We start from the raw sequence: 19313 nt of genomic DNA on the forward strand, positions 1-19313 counted from the left end.
TCCTGAGGCGATTTGAAGCAAAATACACAATTGCACTCAATCAAACACATCTACAATGATAAGGATAATGGTTACTTACTGAGTTATTAACTCACAGCAATACCACGTGAAGAAAGGACAAACTATGAAGGAATAATCAGTGTGTGGAGAGATCCATGAACAAGTCTGAACATGTTTGGCCCACGTGTGCGCGGCAACAATTACGTAATTTATCGGCTTAAACATATCGGCCTAATTTAGACATCGGATCGATAACGATAACTTTAAAAATAGCATTTATCGGCAGATAACGATATGGCCTCCGATATATCGTGCATCCCTAGTGTGGAATATTCCGGCTACCGTAAAGCAGTGTAGTGAGACTCACCAGACAGTCCCTCTGCAGGGTTTTAAGCAGGGCGTTGTAGGTGTCCACGTCCAGCAGGAGCCCGTCCTGAACGTCCTGCATGAAGTCCAGGTCTTTGTACGTGGGTCTGTTCTTCTCTCGCTCCTTCTTAGAGGCTCTGCGCTTGTACGTGGAGCCCTTCAGGTCAAACTTGAGGTGCATGCGGAAAACCCGCGGCAGCACGTTATTCATCACCACGATGCGGATGTTCTTCCCGCCCGACTGAACGCAATACAGGCCGAAGAACTTGGGCAGGAGCGTCCGCGGATTCTGGTTCAGATTCTAGGAGACCACAGCAACACAGCGAATCAAATCAAGAGGCACTTGTCTTATTTATTTTATTTTCGACGTTGATGAAGACGTTAACGCACCATGTAGTATCCAGGCAGCAGCTTCTGCAGAAACTCAGCCTCTTTATGCATGACCGTCTTCAGGATGAACTCATCATCTCGAGTCACGTAGAAGATGGAGCCACTGGCGCCGGGGTTCGAGAGCTCGATCAGGGGCTCATTACACAGAGAATACTGCAAACAGAGAGAGAGAAAGAGAGATTGATTTTACAAAAACTTTATTACATTAAAACAGACACAATATTACTATATACTAGGGATGTAACAGTATTGTAAATACCGTCATACCGCAATATTAATTTTTTTCGATATTACCGTAGTCGCATGACTCTGTAAAACTATAGGTCTTCTGTGAAAATTTGCTCAGGCGAATGAAGCGAACGGGAGGTAGCGGGAACTACAATTCCCTTCAGCCTAGGCTTGGCCATAATCCCTTGCGGTCTGTTGTCGCTACAGATCCAGTAATGCGGAAATGGAGTGTGCTGCTAGTAGCGGGGATGAAAAAGAGCTGGAAAATCCTAAAGCGGGTGTTGTTGCCGCGTGCGTACTGAAAAGCGGTGTTGTCGCGCGATTTCTTATCAGCTGTGTTGTCGCGCGAGTTCTTATCAGCTGTGTTGTCGCGCGAGGTGAAGTTTATTCATAAACTAATTTCGAGAGGATCACGTGCTTATGATTTATCACGTCCAGTCTCGCATTTGCTAATCACTAATCTTCCAATCATATGAGCCCTAAGGCACCATAAATAGTCTAAGTTTCCAGTTCACTTTATCTTCGTTTGGAAGAAGCAGCTTCACCGTAGCTAGCTCCGTTGAAGAACCAACTCTAAACCAGCATGGACAACTAAAGCAGCAACAAGCTACAATCTTCAGGATCTTCATTTGGAAGAACGCTCTGCTCTGCTCATCAACTACAAAAGCTACAAGTGCTACAAGCTACAAAAGCTTCAAGCTACAATCTACAATATACAATCTAAAAGCTTCAATCTACAAGCTACAATATACAAGCTACAGCAACAACAACAACAACTACTATTGCTACCATTTCAAACAACTACAACTCCAACAATTTCATCAACAGCTTAAACAACAACACCAAAACCTTCCACTTCAAAGAGCCTCCACAACGCATCTGCTGTGTCTTCAACCTTATTTCCCAGCAAGATATAAGCCAAACTCCAAAGCTATTGCAATAAAACGGAACCCTCACCTTCTCCTAGCAGTACACATGCTATCCATCGTTTAACAGATTGTTTGCTGGAATGTGTTCAGCAGAGCAGCAGCTCCAGCCACAAACAATGTTGAATTTGATCAACAAAATGGCCGCCAGGCTTTTTGCACCTTTTGCATGGCCTGACTGAAACTCCTTAAGCCAATAGCTGTAAAGATAAGCGTCTCCATCCAATGAGCTAAGAGACTGGAGATGGTCCCGCCCTCTCTCTTGACTCTGTTGCAAAGACCTTATGAATGAATAGGCCAGACACGCTTGTAAATTTAGTTAAAATTAAAAAAAAAAAAAAAAAAAAAAAAAAATTTAAATTCCATTTGACATTTAACTTCTGAAAAGATTATTACCCAACCAGTAAATATTAACAAGCTATTGAAAAACATTATGCCATCAAGCACAGAAGTCCAATTGTAATACGCCAGCGACTCATGTGTTGATTTACAAGCGTCATATAAGATTATATAGCAAGTCAGTCGGATGTGAAAACGGCAAAGAAACAAACTTCCCACTTGACTGTTATAAATACAAATTTAAACTTCACTATCACTTCACATGCTCAGTCTTCAAGGGGTACCAGTTTTCCAGGACCACCAGACTAGCCATATCCCATGTCCTCAGCTCTCCATTCATCTGTCATCCCGTTAGGAGACGAACACCCACCCCTACCATCCTTGCACATCGTATCAATGAAGTCATCGGACCATGCATTATCAAAAGCGCTTCCATTTACAGCCGCCCATGCCCTTATTAAGATGCCTCGCATGGATATAAACTAAAACAATTTTCATGTCTGCCATACTTGTATTATTTTGCAAAGATTTAATTTCTGATTCTCTTTGTTTTTCTATTTTAGAGATCATGACTGCTGGCTCCAGAAGCTGACCCTCATCCAACCTATTACAATCCACATCCTCTTCACAAAGGATACATTCCATTTTTCACTTTATCCAATCTGTCCTAACCTGCAGTCTGCAACCTCCGAACCTAAAACCGTCGATTATCTTATTAAAAAGAAATCGACAACAACTTCATGATTGGAACTCCAAGGCTCCTCCTTTTAATATCTCGCGCATTAGCCCATTGGTGTCGCTACTCAAAAAATGTTCTGGCAAAAACGCCTTGTAGTCGACCTTTCGTCCCAACACAATTGCTCCTTTCCTAGCATTAACAGCACTATCCCATTGGACGAATATTTACTTAACTACCACGACATTGATCAAGAGATCTCTCTCATAAAGATAGCCAGTCGTAACTCCTGGCTAGCCAAAGAAGACATTTCCCCTACCTTTAAAATCATGCCAATCCACCCAGACTTCTGGCACCTTTTGGCATTTATTGGCGAAATCAATTCTATTTTTCGGATGCAAAAGCAGCCCAAAAAATATTTGACATAATGTCAGAAGCTTTATGCTGGATTCTGTCTAATATTTACGAAATACCATACCTCATTCACCTTCTAGACGATTTTCTTATTTCCCCCCCGTCATCTCCTCCAGCCAAACACCTAGCGATCACCCAGCAGGTTTTCGCTGATCTCGGAAGGACCCAGTACTTCAATCGAATTTCTGGGTATTAATCTAGACTCGCATAAATTCCAAGCATCCCTTCCTAAAGAGAAAATCAATCGAATAATTTCTCTATCCCAAATTTTCCTTGAAAAACAGATGTGCACACAACGAGAACTCCTACCAATTCTCGGCCATCTAAATTTCGCTATGCGCATTATTCCTTTCATTTCCCACCTCCATCAATTATCCACCACAGTTCATGGTTTAGAAGAAACAATTTTTCTCTCCAAACCCAGTCGCGATGAACTTTGCTTATGGATCTCTTTCCTTAAGCAATGGAACGGCTGTTCCTTTTTCTACAGCGACTTGATTGCATCCCCTATTGACATCAACACATACACAGACGCTGCCCCTCCAATAGGTTACAGTGGCTAATATAAAGGACACTGGTTTGTCTCAACATGGCCAACCCAATTGTAATTCCATTCCAAAGACCAATGTTTTTCAGCCCTCTTCAAATTCTACCCTATCATCGCAGCAGCCATCCTGTGGGGGGACGAATGGTCTACATCTAGCATTCTCTTTCACTATGATAACGAAGCTACAGTGCATTGCATTAACAAAGGGCGCTCCCACTCCCAATCGCTTATGCCATTTTTAAGACACCTTATCTGGATATCTGCTAAAAAACAATTTATCATGATTGCTGAACATGTACCTGGTTGCAAAAACCAAATCGCTGACTCTCTCTCTCTCTCTCATTTCTCTTTGCAGATATTCTGGCAACTAGCCCCGGAAGCAGACCCTCACCCAACGCCGGTCCCTCCTTATTCAGTAACGATATTTCCATAAACCACCCACTTCATAATCTTCATCAAACTTCTCTATCTCTTATCCTACAAGCAATAGCTCCCAGAACCCTCAATGCATACCTCACAGCATGGAATTCGTTCAAACAATTCCATACCATGCTAGACAACCCATTACACTCAAAATCCTTACCTCATGCATCTACACCCTCTGTAAAGGTTACATTTCCTCCCATACAGCCCGCACCTTAGATGCTATGTTCAATCTAGCATTTTTTGGGGGGTTTCTTAAATGTTCTGAATTAACAGTTACATCCAAATTTAACCCTCTACTCCACCCCACCATCTCAGATCTAGCTTTGCAAGACAGGGAAACTATCTCTTTCCTTATCAAACAAAGCAAAACAGATTAATTCCAGAGAGGACACTCTATCCTCATTTTCAATATTCCTTCACCTACACGCCCATTCCAAACCCTCTTAGCCTAGAAAATCTCAAGAGGCTAACCCACTGGCCCCGCTTTTTACTGATGACGCTAACCGTCCAGTATCTCGATTCTGGTTTCAAAAACACCTTAAAGAAATCTTTCACCTATCAGGTTTTTTCCCAGAGCCCTTTTCCAGCCACTCACTCAGGATTGGCGCAGCCACTACAACGGGCTCTCACACCATCAGATCCAGACCCTTGGTCGCTGGTCTTCTGAAGTTTTCAAATCTTATATACGTCTCAGTAAATACCACCTCAAGAAAGCCCAACAGGCTTTAACCAACCCCCAAGCACCTCCTCACACGGCTCCAACTCAAAAAGGTGTCTAACAGAGCCTCGACTCTCGCAAGAGTCATCCAATCCAAACCCCGCAGAAGCCCAATTGTCCACCCATGGCACCCTTACATGTTTGCCAAGGACTCCCTCAAGGGCCATTGCAGTTAGCATCTTCTGCAATCACCAATAGCTATTTACAGATGCAGACGTTTGTATCCACATGTTCTTTGCGCATTTACTGCGTTTGTAAATATGTATTATATTTGTGCTTGTTCCCTTCTTCCAACTTTTCCAAATCTTTTATCCTTATAACCCTACTTTTCAGCCTCTCGTTCCTTTCTTCTCTACACTCCACTCCCAACTAATCTATTTTACACTCTACCTCTAATGATCTTGTTTCTCCTGTCTAGACTCTTCAGACTCCCGAAGGGGCCCCCTTGAGCTCCAACTCTCGCAGGATTCGGCCATAGCGGCCATAGTCCTTTCTTCTTCACGATGTTACCTATTCTTTTTCCGCCTAGACTCTTTCTCCAAGCTCCAAACCCCGCAGGGGTCCGCTCAAGCTAAAACTTCTTCACTCTACTTCAACTACCTCTCTTCTCCTTATGACTCACCCTCTAGCTCTGACCCCCACAGGGGTCGCTCCGAGCCCCAATCTCTCGCAAGAGTTATCCAAATCCTCTTTCCCACTCACTGATATCTATCTCCTCCTATCCGCAATCTACCCTCAAGCTCTGACCTCCACAAAGGTTGCTCAGAGCTCCAACTCTCACAAGAGTTACTCTCTTCCAATCACTGCTACCTATCTCCCCCTATCTACACTCTACCCCCAAGCTCTGACCTCCACAGAGGTCGCTTCAAGCTCCAACTCTCGCAAGAGTTACTCTCCTCCACTCATTGCTCCTCCCAGCTACACTCTACCCTCAAGCTCAAACCTCCGCAGAGGTCACTCCTATCTACACCCTACCCTCAAGCTCAAACCTCCGCAGAGGTCACTCCTATTTACACCCTACCCTCAAGCTCAAACCTCCGCAGAGGTCGCTCCTATCTACTCCCTACCCTCAAGCTCTAACCTCCGCAGAGGTCACTCCTATCTACACCCTATCCTCAAGCTCAAACCTCCGCAGAGGTCACTCCTATCTACACCCTACTTTCAAGCTCAAACCTCCGCAGAGGTCGCTCCTATCTACTCCCTACCCTCAAGCTCTAACCTCCGCAGAGGTCACTCCTATCTACACCCTATCCTCAAGCTCAAACCTCCGCAGAGGTCACTCCTATCTATACCCTACCTTCAAACTCAAACCTCCGCAGAGGTCGCTCCTATCTACACCCTACCTTCAAGCTCAAACCTCCGCAGAGGTCGCTCCTATCTACACCCTACCTTCAAGCTCAAACCTCCGCAGAGGTCACTCCTATCTATACCCTACCTTCAAGCTCAAACCTCCGCAGAGGTCGCTCCTATCTACACCCTACCTTCAAGCTCAAACCTCCGCAGAGGTCGCTCCTATCTACTCCCTACCCTCAAGCTCTAACCTCCGCAGAGGTCACTCCTATCTACACCCTACCCTCAAGCTCTAACCTCCGCAGAGGCCGCTCTAAACTCAAACTCTCACAAAGCTCCATCTTTCATAAGAGCTACTCTCCTCCACTCTCTGCTCCATACCTTCACTCTACTCTGGCCCCCGCAGGGGTCACTTAGAGCTCCAACTCCTACAAGATTCACTCAAAGTTTTCTTTCACTGCTTCAAACCACCTATTCTCCCCTTCTTCTTAACCCCGAAAACCATGACCCCCGCAGGGGTTCCTTCAAACTCTAACTCCAGCAAGAGTTATTAGAATCCTCTTTTCACCCTTATTAATCCTATCTAATTAATGCCCATGCATTTAACCTCTTTTCTTCTACTATATCCAGCAGCCGGATATAGCTCTAAATTTCCTGCCTTTTGGGGGGGTTTTTCTTCGAATACGCGGCTGCTGTCCCGAGCGATTAATTCTGCATTTTGGGGAGTTCTGAGATCCACCGAGCTCAGGCTCCCTTCTTGCTCTGCCAACGGGAGGAAGCCCCGGGCTCGAGGAGCCCTTGAGCTCGGGGCTCTCTCCCGGGACAGCATGCCAAATAAGCTTTGTAAATCATCAGCTAAGTGTGAACTCTTGAAGTGAAGTTTATTCATAAACTAATTTCGAGAGGATCACGTGCTTATGATTTATCACGTCCAGTCTCGCATTTGCTAATCACTAATCTTCCAATCATATGAGCCCTAAGGCACCATAAATAGTCTAAGTTTCCAGTTCACTTTATCTTCGTTTGGAAGAAACCCCCCTCCTCCCCTATTCTCCTCCTTTACCTGTAATTGGGCGGCACGGCGGTCCAGTGGTTAGCACTGTGAACCACACAGCAAGAATACTGCCGGTCCTAGTTCGATAGGACCGGTGAGTGTTTCTGTGGGGAGTTTGTATGTCCTTCCCGTGTCCGCGTGGGTTTTCCCCGGGCTCTCCGGTTTCCTCCCACCATCCAAAGACATTCAACATACTTAACAATCAAGCTGGTCTAATTCCTTACGTTCCCTTAGCTACAGCGGCAGGGGAGTTCTGAGATCCACCGAGCTCAGGCTCCCTTCTTGCTCTGCCAACGGGAGGAAGCCCCGGGCTCGAGGAGCCCTTGAGCTCGGGGCTCTCTCCCGGGACAGCATGCCAAATAAGCTTTGTAAATCATCAGCTAAGTGTGAACTCTTGAATTCTTATCAGCTGTGTTGTCGCGCGAGTTCTTATCAGCTGTGTTGTCGCGCGAGTTCTTATCAGCTGTGTTGTCGCGCGAGTTCTTATCAGCTGTGTTGTCGCGCGAGTTCTTATCAGCTGTGTTGTCACGCGCGTACTGAATAGCGGTGTTGTTGCGCGAGTTCTTATCAGCTGTGTTGTCGCGTGCGTACTGAATAGCGGTATTGTCGCGCGAGTTCTTATCAGCTGTGTTGTCGCGTGCGTACTGAATAGCGGTGTTGTCGCGTGCGTACTGAATAGCGGTGTTGTCGCGCGAGTTCTTATCAGCTGTGTTGTCGCGCGCGTTCTGATCAGCTGTGTTGTCGCGCGCGTTCTGATCAGCTGTGTTGTCGCGCGCGTTCTGATCAGCTGTGTTGTCGCGCGCGTCCTGAATAGCGGTGTTGTCGCGTGAGTTCTTATCAGCTGTGTTGTCACGCGCGTTCTGATCAGCTGTGTTGTCACGCGCGTACTGAATAGCGGTGTTGTCGCGCGCGTTCTGATCAGCTGTGTTGTCGCACGCGTTCTGATCAGCTGTGTTGTCGCACGCGTTCTGATCAGCTGTGTTGTCCCGCGCGTTCTGATCAGCTGTGTTGTCGCGCGCGTTCTGATCAGCTGCGTTGTCGCGCGCGTACTGTAAAGCGGGACGGAGGGTATGTCGCGTCGCGGGGGCACTTTTGATCATTTTGGAAGGGCACTTTCTATCCAAGACTAAAAAGGGCATGTGCACTGCACAGGTTGAGCCCTGTGTGTGCACGTGCCTGCAAGTTGGGGAATACGACTAATAATCAGTCATGGGGAGTGCAGAAACACAGCACACTGTTCAGATTGATGCAGACATGAGACCTCTATCTCACTCATGGCTTGTCCTCTCAAGTGGGGGAAAGACAATGCACAACGTTACCCACTGCTGTCAACCTGGGCTAAATCATATCTCTCTGTCTCAGAAACCTCAGTCCCAAATGAGAGGGTTTTTTCTGTTGCAGGGGACATTGTAAATGCCCAGAGATACCAGCTTTTACCAGATTATATTTATATGATAATTTTCCTTTAAACCCATCTCTATCTGAGTGAGTGAGTGATTAAATGTTGAATGTGATGAGTTTTCAACAATACTAAATTGAAACTTAATTTTTTTACATGGTTTAATATTTTTTTGTTATTAAAATTGAAGTTCCTGTTTCAAAGCTTACAGATAGATGGCTAATTTGTATGTCATTGACACTTTTGGCACTTTTTTGGAGTATTTTCATAAGTTTTGTTTTTTCCTGTAAATGATTCAATAAATACCGTACCGTGACATTCATACCGAGGTATTACAGTACCGTGAAATTCTGATACCGTTACATCCCTACTATATAGTAGTTAACTCAAGTTTCATCATAGAAAAACTATATATTTCAAATATGTGTAAAAGCAACATTGCAACACAAAGCATTATTATAGCACCAAATATTTTCAAAAGTTTCCAATTCATCCATTTGTATATAGTAACTAAAATCAATTAAGACTCTTGCTTGTACCATGCTTGAAAATACAATTACTACATTATGTTCTGTTATTTTCAATTTTCCTCCTTCTGCTCACATACACAGCCATTTTTGCTTGTCCTAGTATAAAGTTCAATAATTGACAAGAAAATCTCTTACTCCTTACATATTTAAAACCGAAGATGAATGTTTCAACCGAGAAAGTCTCACAACACCTAGCAAAAAATTTTGCAGTAACTTAAACACTGGACCCAATCTAACACATTTCACAAAGACATGAAAAATGGTTTCTCTTTCATTGCAAAAAGGACATAGTGGACTAATTTCAGGATTTAAAATTGATATGAAAGAGTTTACAGCAATAGCCCCATGAAGGACTCTCCATTGCAAATCACCAACTTTTTTTCATTAATGGTGGTTTGTACAGTGCTCTCCATTGAGGTTTTACTTCATTATCAAGTTTAAAAAAAATCACGCCATGGAGTGTCACTCCTTTTGTCCAACATTTTCTTATTTAAGTTGATCACACAAAACTTATACAAAACTTTTCCAGTACAAGATAAAAAAATTTACCCACACTGAATCTACAGATTCCAAAAGGACACCAGAAAAATTCTCTATATTAACCGAAATATATAAAAGTGGGAAAGAGTCTATTGAATTTGGATTTGGGATGCTTTTTTCATCCCAAAAACTGTACAACAACAACCATTATTATTATTATTATTATTATTATTATTATTTTTTTTTTTTATTAATTATTATCTTTATTTATCATTAAAACATTTAAAAGAAAAGCACATTCTTTCAAAATATCGCCTCTGAGATCATGACTTAGAAATAGTAAAAGGCAGACATAAAAAATCCTGGACTCCTAAAGAACAGAGATTATGTAAACAGTGTGACACAAACCAAATAGAGGATGAAACACACTTCCTTCTGTTTTGCCTCGACTAGAGAAATATTTTCCCCCCAATTTGAAACATTGATCAATTCATTTTGTAATTTAAATGACTCGAATTGACTCGAATAGAGGACGAATTGACATCGAGACTAGCTGCAAAATATGTATACACCCTACACACCATAAGAAATGGTTAATGTAAAGTCATCTTATTTAAATAATTTAAACTGATTATTATTATTATTGTTATATTTATCAAATGTATTGTTTTTTGTCATTATATCTTATCTGTATTATTATTTTTTTAATGGTTTTAATATATTTCATATTTAAAGTGCTTTGGCAATACTGTACTGAATACTGAATCATGCCAATAAAGCAACTTGAGAGAGAGAGAGAGAGAGAGAGAGAGAGAGAGAGAGAGAGAGAGAGAGAAATTATTATTAATATTATTATTATTAACTATTATTTTTTATTAATTATTATGTTTATTTATCATTAAAATAATTAAAAGAAAAGCACATTCTTTCAAAATATCGTCTCTGAGATCATGACTTAGAAATAGTAAAAGGCAGACATAAAAAATCCTGGACTCCTAAAGAACAGAGATTATGTAAACAGTGCGACACAAACCAAATAGAGGATGAAACACGCTTCCTTCTGTTTTACCCCAAATACACCACGACTAGAGAAATATTTTCCCCCCAATTTGAAACATTGATCAATTCATTTTTTAATTTAAATGACTCAGAAAAACTTTACCATGTACTCGGAGAGGAGGAATTGACATTGAGACTAGCTGCAAAATATGTATACACCCTACATACCATAAGAAATGGTTAATGTAAAGTCATCTTATTTAAATAATTTAAACTTATTATTATTATTATTGTTATATTTATCAAATGTATTGTTTTTTGTCATTATATCTTATCTGTATTATTATTATTTTTTCAATGGTTTTAATATATTTCATATTTGAAGTGCTTTGGCAATACTGTACTGAATACTGAATCATGCCAATAAAGCAACTTGAACTTAAACTTGAGAGAGAGAGAGAGAGAGAGAGAAAACTTTTAGAGAAAAAACTTTTATCCTGTTTTACAAATTACCATTAATCTATTTTTATTTTTATTCATCTATTTTTATTTTTAATTTTCTTTTCTTTAATTTTGTATTATATTTTATGTTCATATTTGTTTGCACTACTGCCCTTTTTGCACTGTCCTGTTTGTACGCAGCAACGCTGCACTGCTTTGGCAATATGAATGTACAGTTATTTGTCATGCCAATAAAGCGCCTAAAATGTGAAATGAGAGAGAAAACAGAGAGAGACATCAACAGTGCTTAAAGGGGAGCTATTTTGATGAGATGTTGGATTTTGCTTTGGATTTTAGGTCATATTGTCCAGTCCTTGTAGATATTAATGACCATGTGAGCTGATGTCTCACACACACATTCACTCACACAAGCAGACACAAGTCCCTTTCACACATCAGGACCTTCCCGGAAAATTATCGGCAATTTTTCGGAAAGGTTGTATGTGTGAACAGGTCCTTTTTGAAAATACCGGTAAATTAGTTTCGGCTATTTTTCGGAAAGAGGGAGTTGTAACATTACCAGTAATTTGCCGGAAAGCTGCGCTGTGTGAATGCAGAAGGAGTATTGCCAGAAAGAGCGCGTACACATCTAGAACGTGCTGATGTGAGACGTCAACTTTAGCCAATCAGAACAGCCAGACGCATTCACGTCCGAGCGGTTTATGAAAATAAAAGCCTTCGAATATAGTTTTCCAGACACATTTAGCTGCTGTATGTTAGTCAGATAATGTTTATGTGTTCCTTCTTAATGCTAACTGTGTAAATAATTATCGATGAGATGCTTATGATTAGCTGTTGTTTGTTTACCTTCAAGCTCTGCTTCCGTCAGTTGCTTTGAGCGTTGCGTGTGCCCGTAAAGCAGCCCGTGAGCTCCAGGCTGCCAGCACACACACATATGATTTACATCTCGACATCCGAAAGTGTTCCTCTATATTTTCATCGAAGCTGTTTACAATACTTCTCCTTCATCCACAGGGTTTGCAATGTAGTCAAATGTTTACAAACCCAAGTGCAGCAACTTAGAGGTCATTTCTCGTTAATGATGTCAACATGCATGTGTGAATGCTCTTTTTCTGAAAAATTCCGTAACGTCCTCGCCTGTGTGAACAACACTTTTTTGAACTTACCGGTACACTCGTTCCGTATATTTTCTGGATATTTACTGGTATCACTATGTGAATGGGGCTACACACACACACACACACAAACACGAACACACAGTGCCTAAAACATCAGTTATTCTTATATGCACACCACACTGAAAGCCCTTTTGAGTATGAACATGTGTATCACTATAGGCTTATCTTCTTCAGATGTGAGCGTTTCTCACCAGGTAGTCGTCCGGTCGAATGCCGAAGAGCTCTCTGAAGTAGCGAAAGGCCACCGGAGCGTATGTTTTAAACCTGAAGTCTGGATAGTGATGTGCTGGAGTCAGATTACTGCCTTCACTGTTATAAACAAACACACACACAGAGACACAAACTGTAATTGAATACAATTCTGTAGCAACAATTCTGGCCACTATAATTCAGACTCAAAATCACATATCTAGTTATGTGACTATTGCAGATGTGCACATTGCGACTATTTTGCACAAAAAGAATAAATTTTTTTGGCAAAAATAAGTTTACTCTTAAATTGAAAACTACACTACCTGACAAAAGTCGCCTATCCAAGTTTTTTAAACATCTAATACTAACTAGACTTCTAGTTGATCATTTGGTATCAGAAGTGTCTTCTATGAAAGGTAAAGGCCTCTAGATTTTGCTTATTTGAGCACAATAAAATATGATCATGTCTTGATGTTGACTGATTTCATTAGGACAGTAAAGTCTGACTCTGCTTAGACTAAAGTCTCATCACTAAACAGAAATAATGTCCAGTATAGAAGATAAAGTCCTGCTGCAGTGGAGACAGAATGAATATTGTGTCTGACTCCATCATGAGCTTGGAGGACTGCATCCATACATCTCTGACAAGACTCAAATCACTGATTAATAAAGTCATCTGGAATGGAGAAGAAAGCGTTCCTGCAGGACTCCCAGAGTTCATCAAGACTCTTTGTGTTCATCTTCAATGCCTCCATCTTACTCCAGACATGCTCAATAATGTTCATTTCTGATGACTGGGCTGGCCAATCCTGGAGCAGCTTGACCTTCTTTGCTTTCAGGAGGTTTGCTGTGGAGGCTGAAGTATGAGAAGGAGCGCTATCCTGCTGGAGAATTGTCCCTCTCCTGTGGTTTGTAATGTAATGGGCAGCACAAATGTCTTGACACCTCAGGCTGTTGATGTTGATCATCCACTCTGCAGATCTCTCCATACTGCATGTAACCCCAAACCATGATTTTTCCCAAACTTGACTGATTTCTGTGTGAATCTTGGCTCCATGTGGGTTCCAGTAGGTCTTCTGCAGCATTTGTGATGATCAGGATGCAGTGCAACAGATGATTCATGGGAAAAACCGACCTTCTGCCACTTTTCCAGATGATCAACCAGAAGTCAAGTTATTATTTGTTGCTCTTACAACTGGGATCCACAACAAGACTTTTGTCAGGTAGTGGATCAATTTTACTAATGAATTTTCACTAATCACTAACGCATAATGAGTGGATGTTTGACTCAAGCAGACCTGGGAAAGAAAATGCTCTCCACCACATAGAAGTCCTGCATGAGGACGTCCCGCTCGGGTTTGGAGCTCAGGTTCCCCACGGTGTAGCCGATGCCCAGCTGAATGGCTCCTTTCAGGGCGGATGAGGTCGTCTGAAGACACACACAAACTCATGTAAAACACTGGATAACAATAACAACACTGAACATACAGTAGGAGTCAGAATTATTAGCCCCCCCCCCCTATTTTATTCCCACAATTTTGTTTTACGGAAAGAATCCTTTTTACAACACATTTCCAAACATAATAGTTTTAATAACTCATCTCTAATTAATTTTTACTTTTTATTTTTATTTATTAATTTATTTTTAATTAATTTATTTTATCTTTGTCATGATGACAGCACATAATATTCGACTAGATATTCTTCAAGACACTAGTATTCAGCTTAAAGTGACATTTAAAGACTTTACCAGGTTAATTAGTGTAAAGTTAGGGTAATTAGGCAAGTCTTTGTATAACAGTGGTTTGTTCTGTAGACTATCGAAAACAAATATTGCTTAAGGGAGCTACTAATAACGATCTTAAAATGGCTTTAAAATAATTAAAAACTTCTTTTATTCTAGCCGAAATAAAACAAATAAGATTTTTTCTAGAAGAAAAAATATTGTAGGAAATACTGTGAAAAATTCCTGCATCTGATAAACATCACTTGGGAAATATTTGAAAGAGAAAAAAAAATTCACAGGAGGGCGAATAATTTTGACTATAGTATAACGGAAAACCATACACATTAATAGCGAAGTCTGTTTGAAAACACAATTCAGAGTCTAAAAGCAGTTAATTTACATTTTTTGTTTATATTTTACTTCCTGTAGAGGATAATGTTGCTGTTAGAGGATGAAAAATGATTCTATTTTAGGAGTTTAAACCGACAAGACTTTAAAACGCATGCAGATGTTCTGTTTGATGCTTTCAGAGTGACCAAGGCACAAGCTGTAAAGGCTCTATGGTTTCCTCTACATTCATTCTTCCATTGCGGGGCGCCACTACAAAATTCATCCTGCCACGACTACATTACAGCTTCTCATTCAAAACATTTTATTTTTTTTAAATAGCTGGTAATAATCGCACCGAAACGTATTAAAAGATGAGTGAATTATAACAGTGCAAACTTCTCTGTAACCGTAGTAGTGCTGTGCATTATTTGTTTACCACGTTAAGTTTACTTGCTGACAGACTGACTGGCTGACTGACAGGTGCCTGATGCGTAAGAGCCAGCAAACACGACGTATAGCCCTATCACTTTACTTCAGAACGCATTATTACCGCTCTGTAGGTCTATTAGAGACATACATAAATATTCCTAGCAAATCTAATAAATGCTGGAGATATACTCGTTACATAAACGCACTAAAACGCATTTCAGCAGTGTTTATTTGAGAGCGCACAAGAAGATCTGCGCGCTCTTGAAGCGGCTTATATTTGAGGGGGCGTGCCAGAAGTTTTGTGCACGAGCAGAGGAAATCGGCGCACAAGCAAAGAGATTAACATGCTGTAGGCTATTACATAAATGCGATCTCGACTTCCAATAATGCGCTCACGACATCAAATAACGCCACAGGTAATTAGTAGATCTGTGTAAAAAAAGGCCGGCAGGAAAAAATCCTAGAGGAAACACTGGGCTCCACCCTCTTCTGAAAAGAAGGCGGGAATTGGCAGCTCATTTGCATTTGAAGACACACATAAAAACCACTGTGTTTTTGCTTTTATTCAAAAATTTACATTTAGAGCATGGTATAAATCAGGGGTTCACAACTGGTTTGGCCATGGGACCCACATTTTTACATGGTTATCAAGCCGCGACCCAAATTTTTAGGAACTATAATATAATTTTAGGAATTATAATTAATTTGTATTTATTCGTTAACATACACAACTAGTGACAGATAAATTATAAGAAAATCACCAAGACTTACAAATAAACAATATGTTACCGCTGTCATTTAGCAAAATGTATCAAACTATAGAAATATTACAAAATAAAAACGACAAATACTGTAAACAGTGGTTAGGGTGAGGATAGGTTTAGTTACCATGAACTGAACTGTTAATAAAACATGTCTGGTTTCTAAATGTCGTTTTATTTTATAAGGTTTCATGCTCTCTGGTGAGAGCACCTCGCTACTTATGACACACTGAGGCTTTTTTTGTCGTCATTATATGTAAATCCATACTTTACATATTCAGGGTCGTACTTGCGCTTCGACATATTTGTTGCTATAATTAAATGAAATTTTACATGTCAAACAGTAGGGTTGTCATGCACGCATTTCAAAATAAAAGTCAAAACAAGTAAAAAATTAAACGTGTGTTGTTTTTTTTACTAAACACTCTACTACTTACTAAAAATGTTCCCGCGACCCACTTTTGGGTCACGACCCACCAGTTGAGAAACACTGGTATAAATGATCTGTGAGGTAGTTTGAGCTGAAAACTGAAACATTTATAGCAACTTGAAAAAAAGAGATTAACAAGACACTTTTGAGTATTGATACTTCATTATTTTGTGCTTTAAACTCACCTTTTTGTATGTGGTCTCACCGGATGCATCGACCCGCCGGTGACCAATCTTCTTCTCGGGGCCAGAGCTGGAGTGACACGAGGACGACGGCATCTGATCAGAGCATAAAGACAGATGAGATATATACATTACTTTGTAAAAGTCCTTAGCATTTACCAGCTTTGTTGGCTTCAGACTTTTATTGTTGGCACGATATATAATCAATCAGTCTCTTTAGTAAAAACAAACAGAATGTACAAAGCTTAAACTGTTTTAAACTAACTGTCCTGACATTTTCTAAAATAAAGCACTGTGTAATATCAGGCATCTTTTAGCACTTTGCAGAGCTCTTCTTTAGGTTTAGAGTGTCCTATCTTTCTTTTCTGTCCAGGCGATCTCATACAGCCTCTATAATATTTAGGTCTGGACTCTGTGGAGGCCATTCCATGACTGTCTGCGTTTCATCAGCTGTTTTCTTTCTCCAAATAATAGGATTTCACTGCAATTATCATGCCGAAAATGAAAACTATCACCACTTAAGTCCTTTCAAAAAGGAGTAGCATAATGCATTAAAAGCTATCAGTACTTTTCAACATTCACAAATCCATCAATTCAGACAATATTGCTAACAACACTAGATAGAAATACAGCTCAAACCAAAACAAACAGCCTCTCTCCAACAATATCCATACCATCAGCATACCACCAGTAAAAGAAGAGATTTATTGTTGGCCTAAAACTTTAGCACAGTACTGTATATCCACAAAACACCAAAATAAATTGAGCTTTGCTTTAAATAAAAATCTGTCAAATTAATACAAAAATGAAACTTAATTGTGGCTCAGGGGAAACATCTGTAAAAATGTGAAACTTTTAGTGTGCTTTCACACCTGCGAATCGATTCAGTTGTTCCGAAACAGGGATTGAAAATGTTACATAGTTGCTCTTTGCTCTTGGAGTGGTTCGCTTTCACACTGCAAAGTTTCTAATCGGACCAAAAGAGCTAAAACAAGTCAAGTGCGAGTAAACTCACCTCACATTGGTCAGAGTGTCAGGGTTTATTTCGAAGAGTCCTGCTCAGCTGTCAGGAGAGGTGGTGGTTTGGTGGTGTTTGACAAGGTGCACGTGTCCGAAGAGCGAGGAGAGACACGGTGGGGAGGGGTGAGAAGGGTGCACGACGTATTTGAGGACCGGGAGGGAGACGCGAGATTACTGGGAGATCATCACTCATTTGCGGGCATTCGGGAGACTCGCAAAACTTCCCGCCATACTCATAATTCTCTCTTCATATAGCCGTAAGCCTATTACATATGCATAAAACACTGATATAACCATGCTTAGATCATATCGCTTTCTTACTGCAATCGATCCGCTCCAGAGTTTGTTTCATTTGAGCCGAGACCACCTCATTCAGGCGATCTCGTAGCGATTTATTAGGTGTGGATCCTAGCGCGATTGCTGGTTTCACATATGCCAAACGAACCGCGCTAAATGGGTAAATGAGACAGGTTCCGAAACAAAAGTGTAGGTATGAAAGCACCCTTTGGCTGTACTCATACTAGGTGCAGTTGCCTCAAACCGGGCCAAAGCACTCTTGTCCCCCCTCCCGTCTCCCCCGATAGCCCGCACTCACACCATATTGGGCCTCGGCACGCTTACGTCATCGCTGCTGTGCTGTCCAGTGAGAATCGCTCTCTCACTCAGCAGCACAGTGGAGATTTCGCTAGTTATATCGTTTCAGTCGTTTGATATGCCGTCAAATATTTCGCCAAACAGTCCTGATGCGGTGACACGCAGTCAGATATTTCGCCGAACAGATCCGCCACTTTTGGAGGTCTGCTGAAGGCGCGCAGCTGTCGTGCAGTGAGGAGTTCTCGTATTTAATAAAATACGGCAGTTTGAGTTCACTGAACAGTAAGAATGAATAATAAATCCATATGAAACAGTCCTTTAAAAGTCACGTCTCGCTTTGAGTTTTGGGCTTTGGCGCGTTTTGCACTCACACACAAGCGTACCGCGCCAAAGCCCAAGCGAGCCCAATTCAGCACACTCACACTTCTCAAACGATCCAGGAAACGGGCCTGGGCACGGTACGAATGGCATAGTGTGAGTAGGCCCTTAATTAACATTAAGAACCACTAATCAATTACTCAACATTTAATAATTCTGAAGATCTGACAAAGTAACAGTACATTTCATGATCAAATGAATAATTTACATATTTATTTTAATATTTACATTTATAATAAATATATTATATATTTTTATACATATGGTTTCTCACCTCGCTTAAGCAGGTCTTCTTAAGAGCAGCTTCTGAAACGACAGGAAAAGAAGAAGATTTTAAGGAAAAAATATTAAAACACAGATCATTTTAGAAACCGTCACCTTCAATAAAAGAGATTAATTTTACCCAAATAAAAGTCTGCATAGATGAGAAAGTGCTACATCTTATTGCAGAGTGTTATAGTTTTACTCTGAGAAGTCACAGTCAGTAAAAAATAGATAAATTTGCCATGTAGCTAGCATCTTACTAACAAGCTTTTCCTTGAATGAATTAACACATTTTCTAACATGTTTTAACATGTTTAGCATGTTGTTTACATGAATGAACATGTACAGTAGATAACATGCTTTACTGACTAGCTACTACAATGTTTTTAACATGTTTTACCACAAGGCTAACATGTTTTATAGTGATGCTAGCATGTTTTAGCACTTTAATAACATGTAATAATTTCCTACCTCTAACATGTTGTGCTAGTGTGAATTGTCAAGTTTAAGAATGTTGTTTCCACAAATAAACATATACAGTATCTAGCAAGCTTACCAACTAGCTACTAGCATGTTTCTAACGTT

General features: G+C 40.7%; 2 protein-coding genes across 10 annotated transcripts in view; both read right to left on the minus strand.

Moving 5' to 3' along the window:
- pip5k1cb (phosphatidylinositol-4-phosphate 5-kinase, type I, gamma b) overlaps positions 1 to 19313 on the minus strand; it is a 754787-nt gene that overhangs the window by 682966 nt on the left and 52508 nt on the right. For all 9 annotated transcript variants that reach the window (XR_015477327.1, XM_087238424.1, XM_087238421.1 and 6 more), the window contains 6 exon segments: positions 18739 to 18770; positions 16476 to 16568; positions 13913 to 14043; positions 12614 to 12731; positions 757 to 909; positions 368 to 667 (listed from right to left, as the gene is read on the minus strand). Coding sequence is in view for 8 of the 9 variants with exons in the window: in XM_087238424.1 (XP_087094550.1) it covers positions 368 to 667; positions 757 to 909; positions 12614 to 12731; positions 13913 to 14043; positions 16476 to 16568; positions 18739 to 18770 (827 nt within the window). In the remaining variant the exon portion in view is untranslated.
- The window catches only part of btbd2b (BTB domain containing 2b), a 1074195-nt gene that overhangs the window by 40866 nt on the left and 1014016 nt on the right, over positions 1 to 19313 (minus strand). The gene's annotated exons all lie outside the window — the stretch shown is intronic.

This window comes from Danio rerio, chromosome 2 (assembly GCF_052040795.2).
Source record: "Danio rerio strain M-AB ecotype USA chromosome 2, GRCz13ab, whole genome shotgun sequence".
Classification (NCBI taxonomy): domain Eukaryota; kingdom Metazoa; phylum Chordata; class Actinopteri; order Cypriniformes; family Danionidae; genus Danio; species Danio rerio.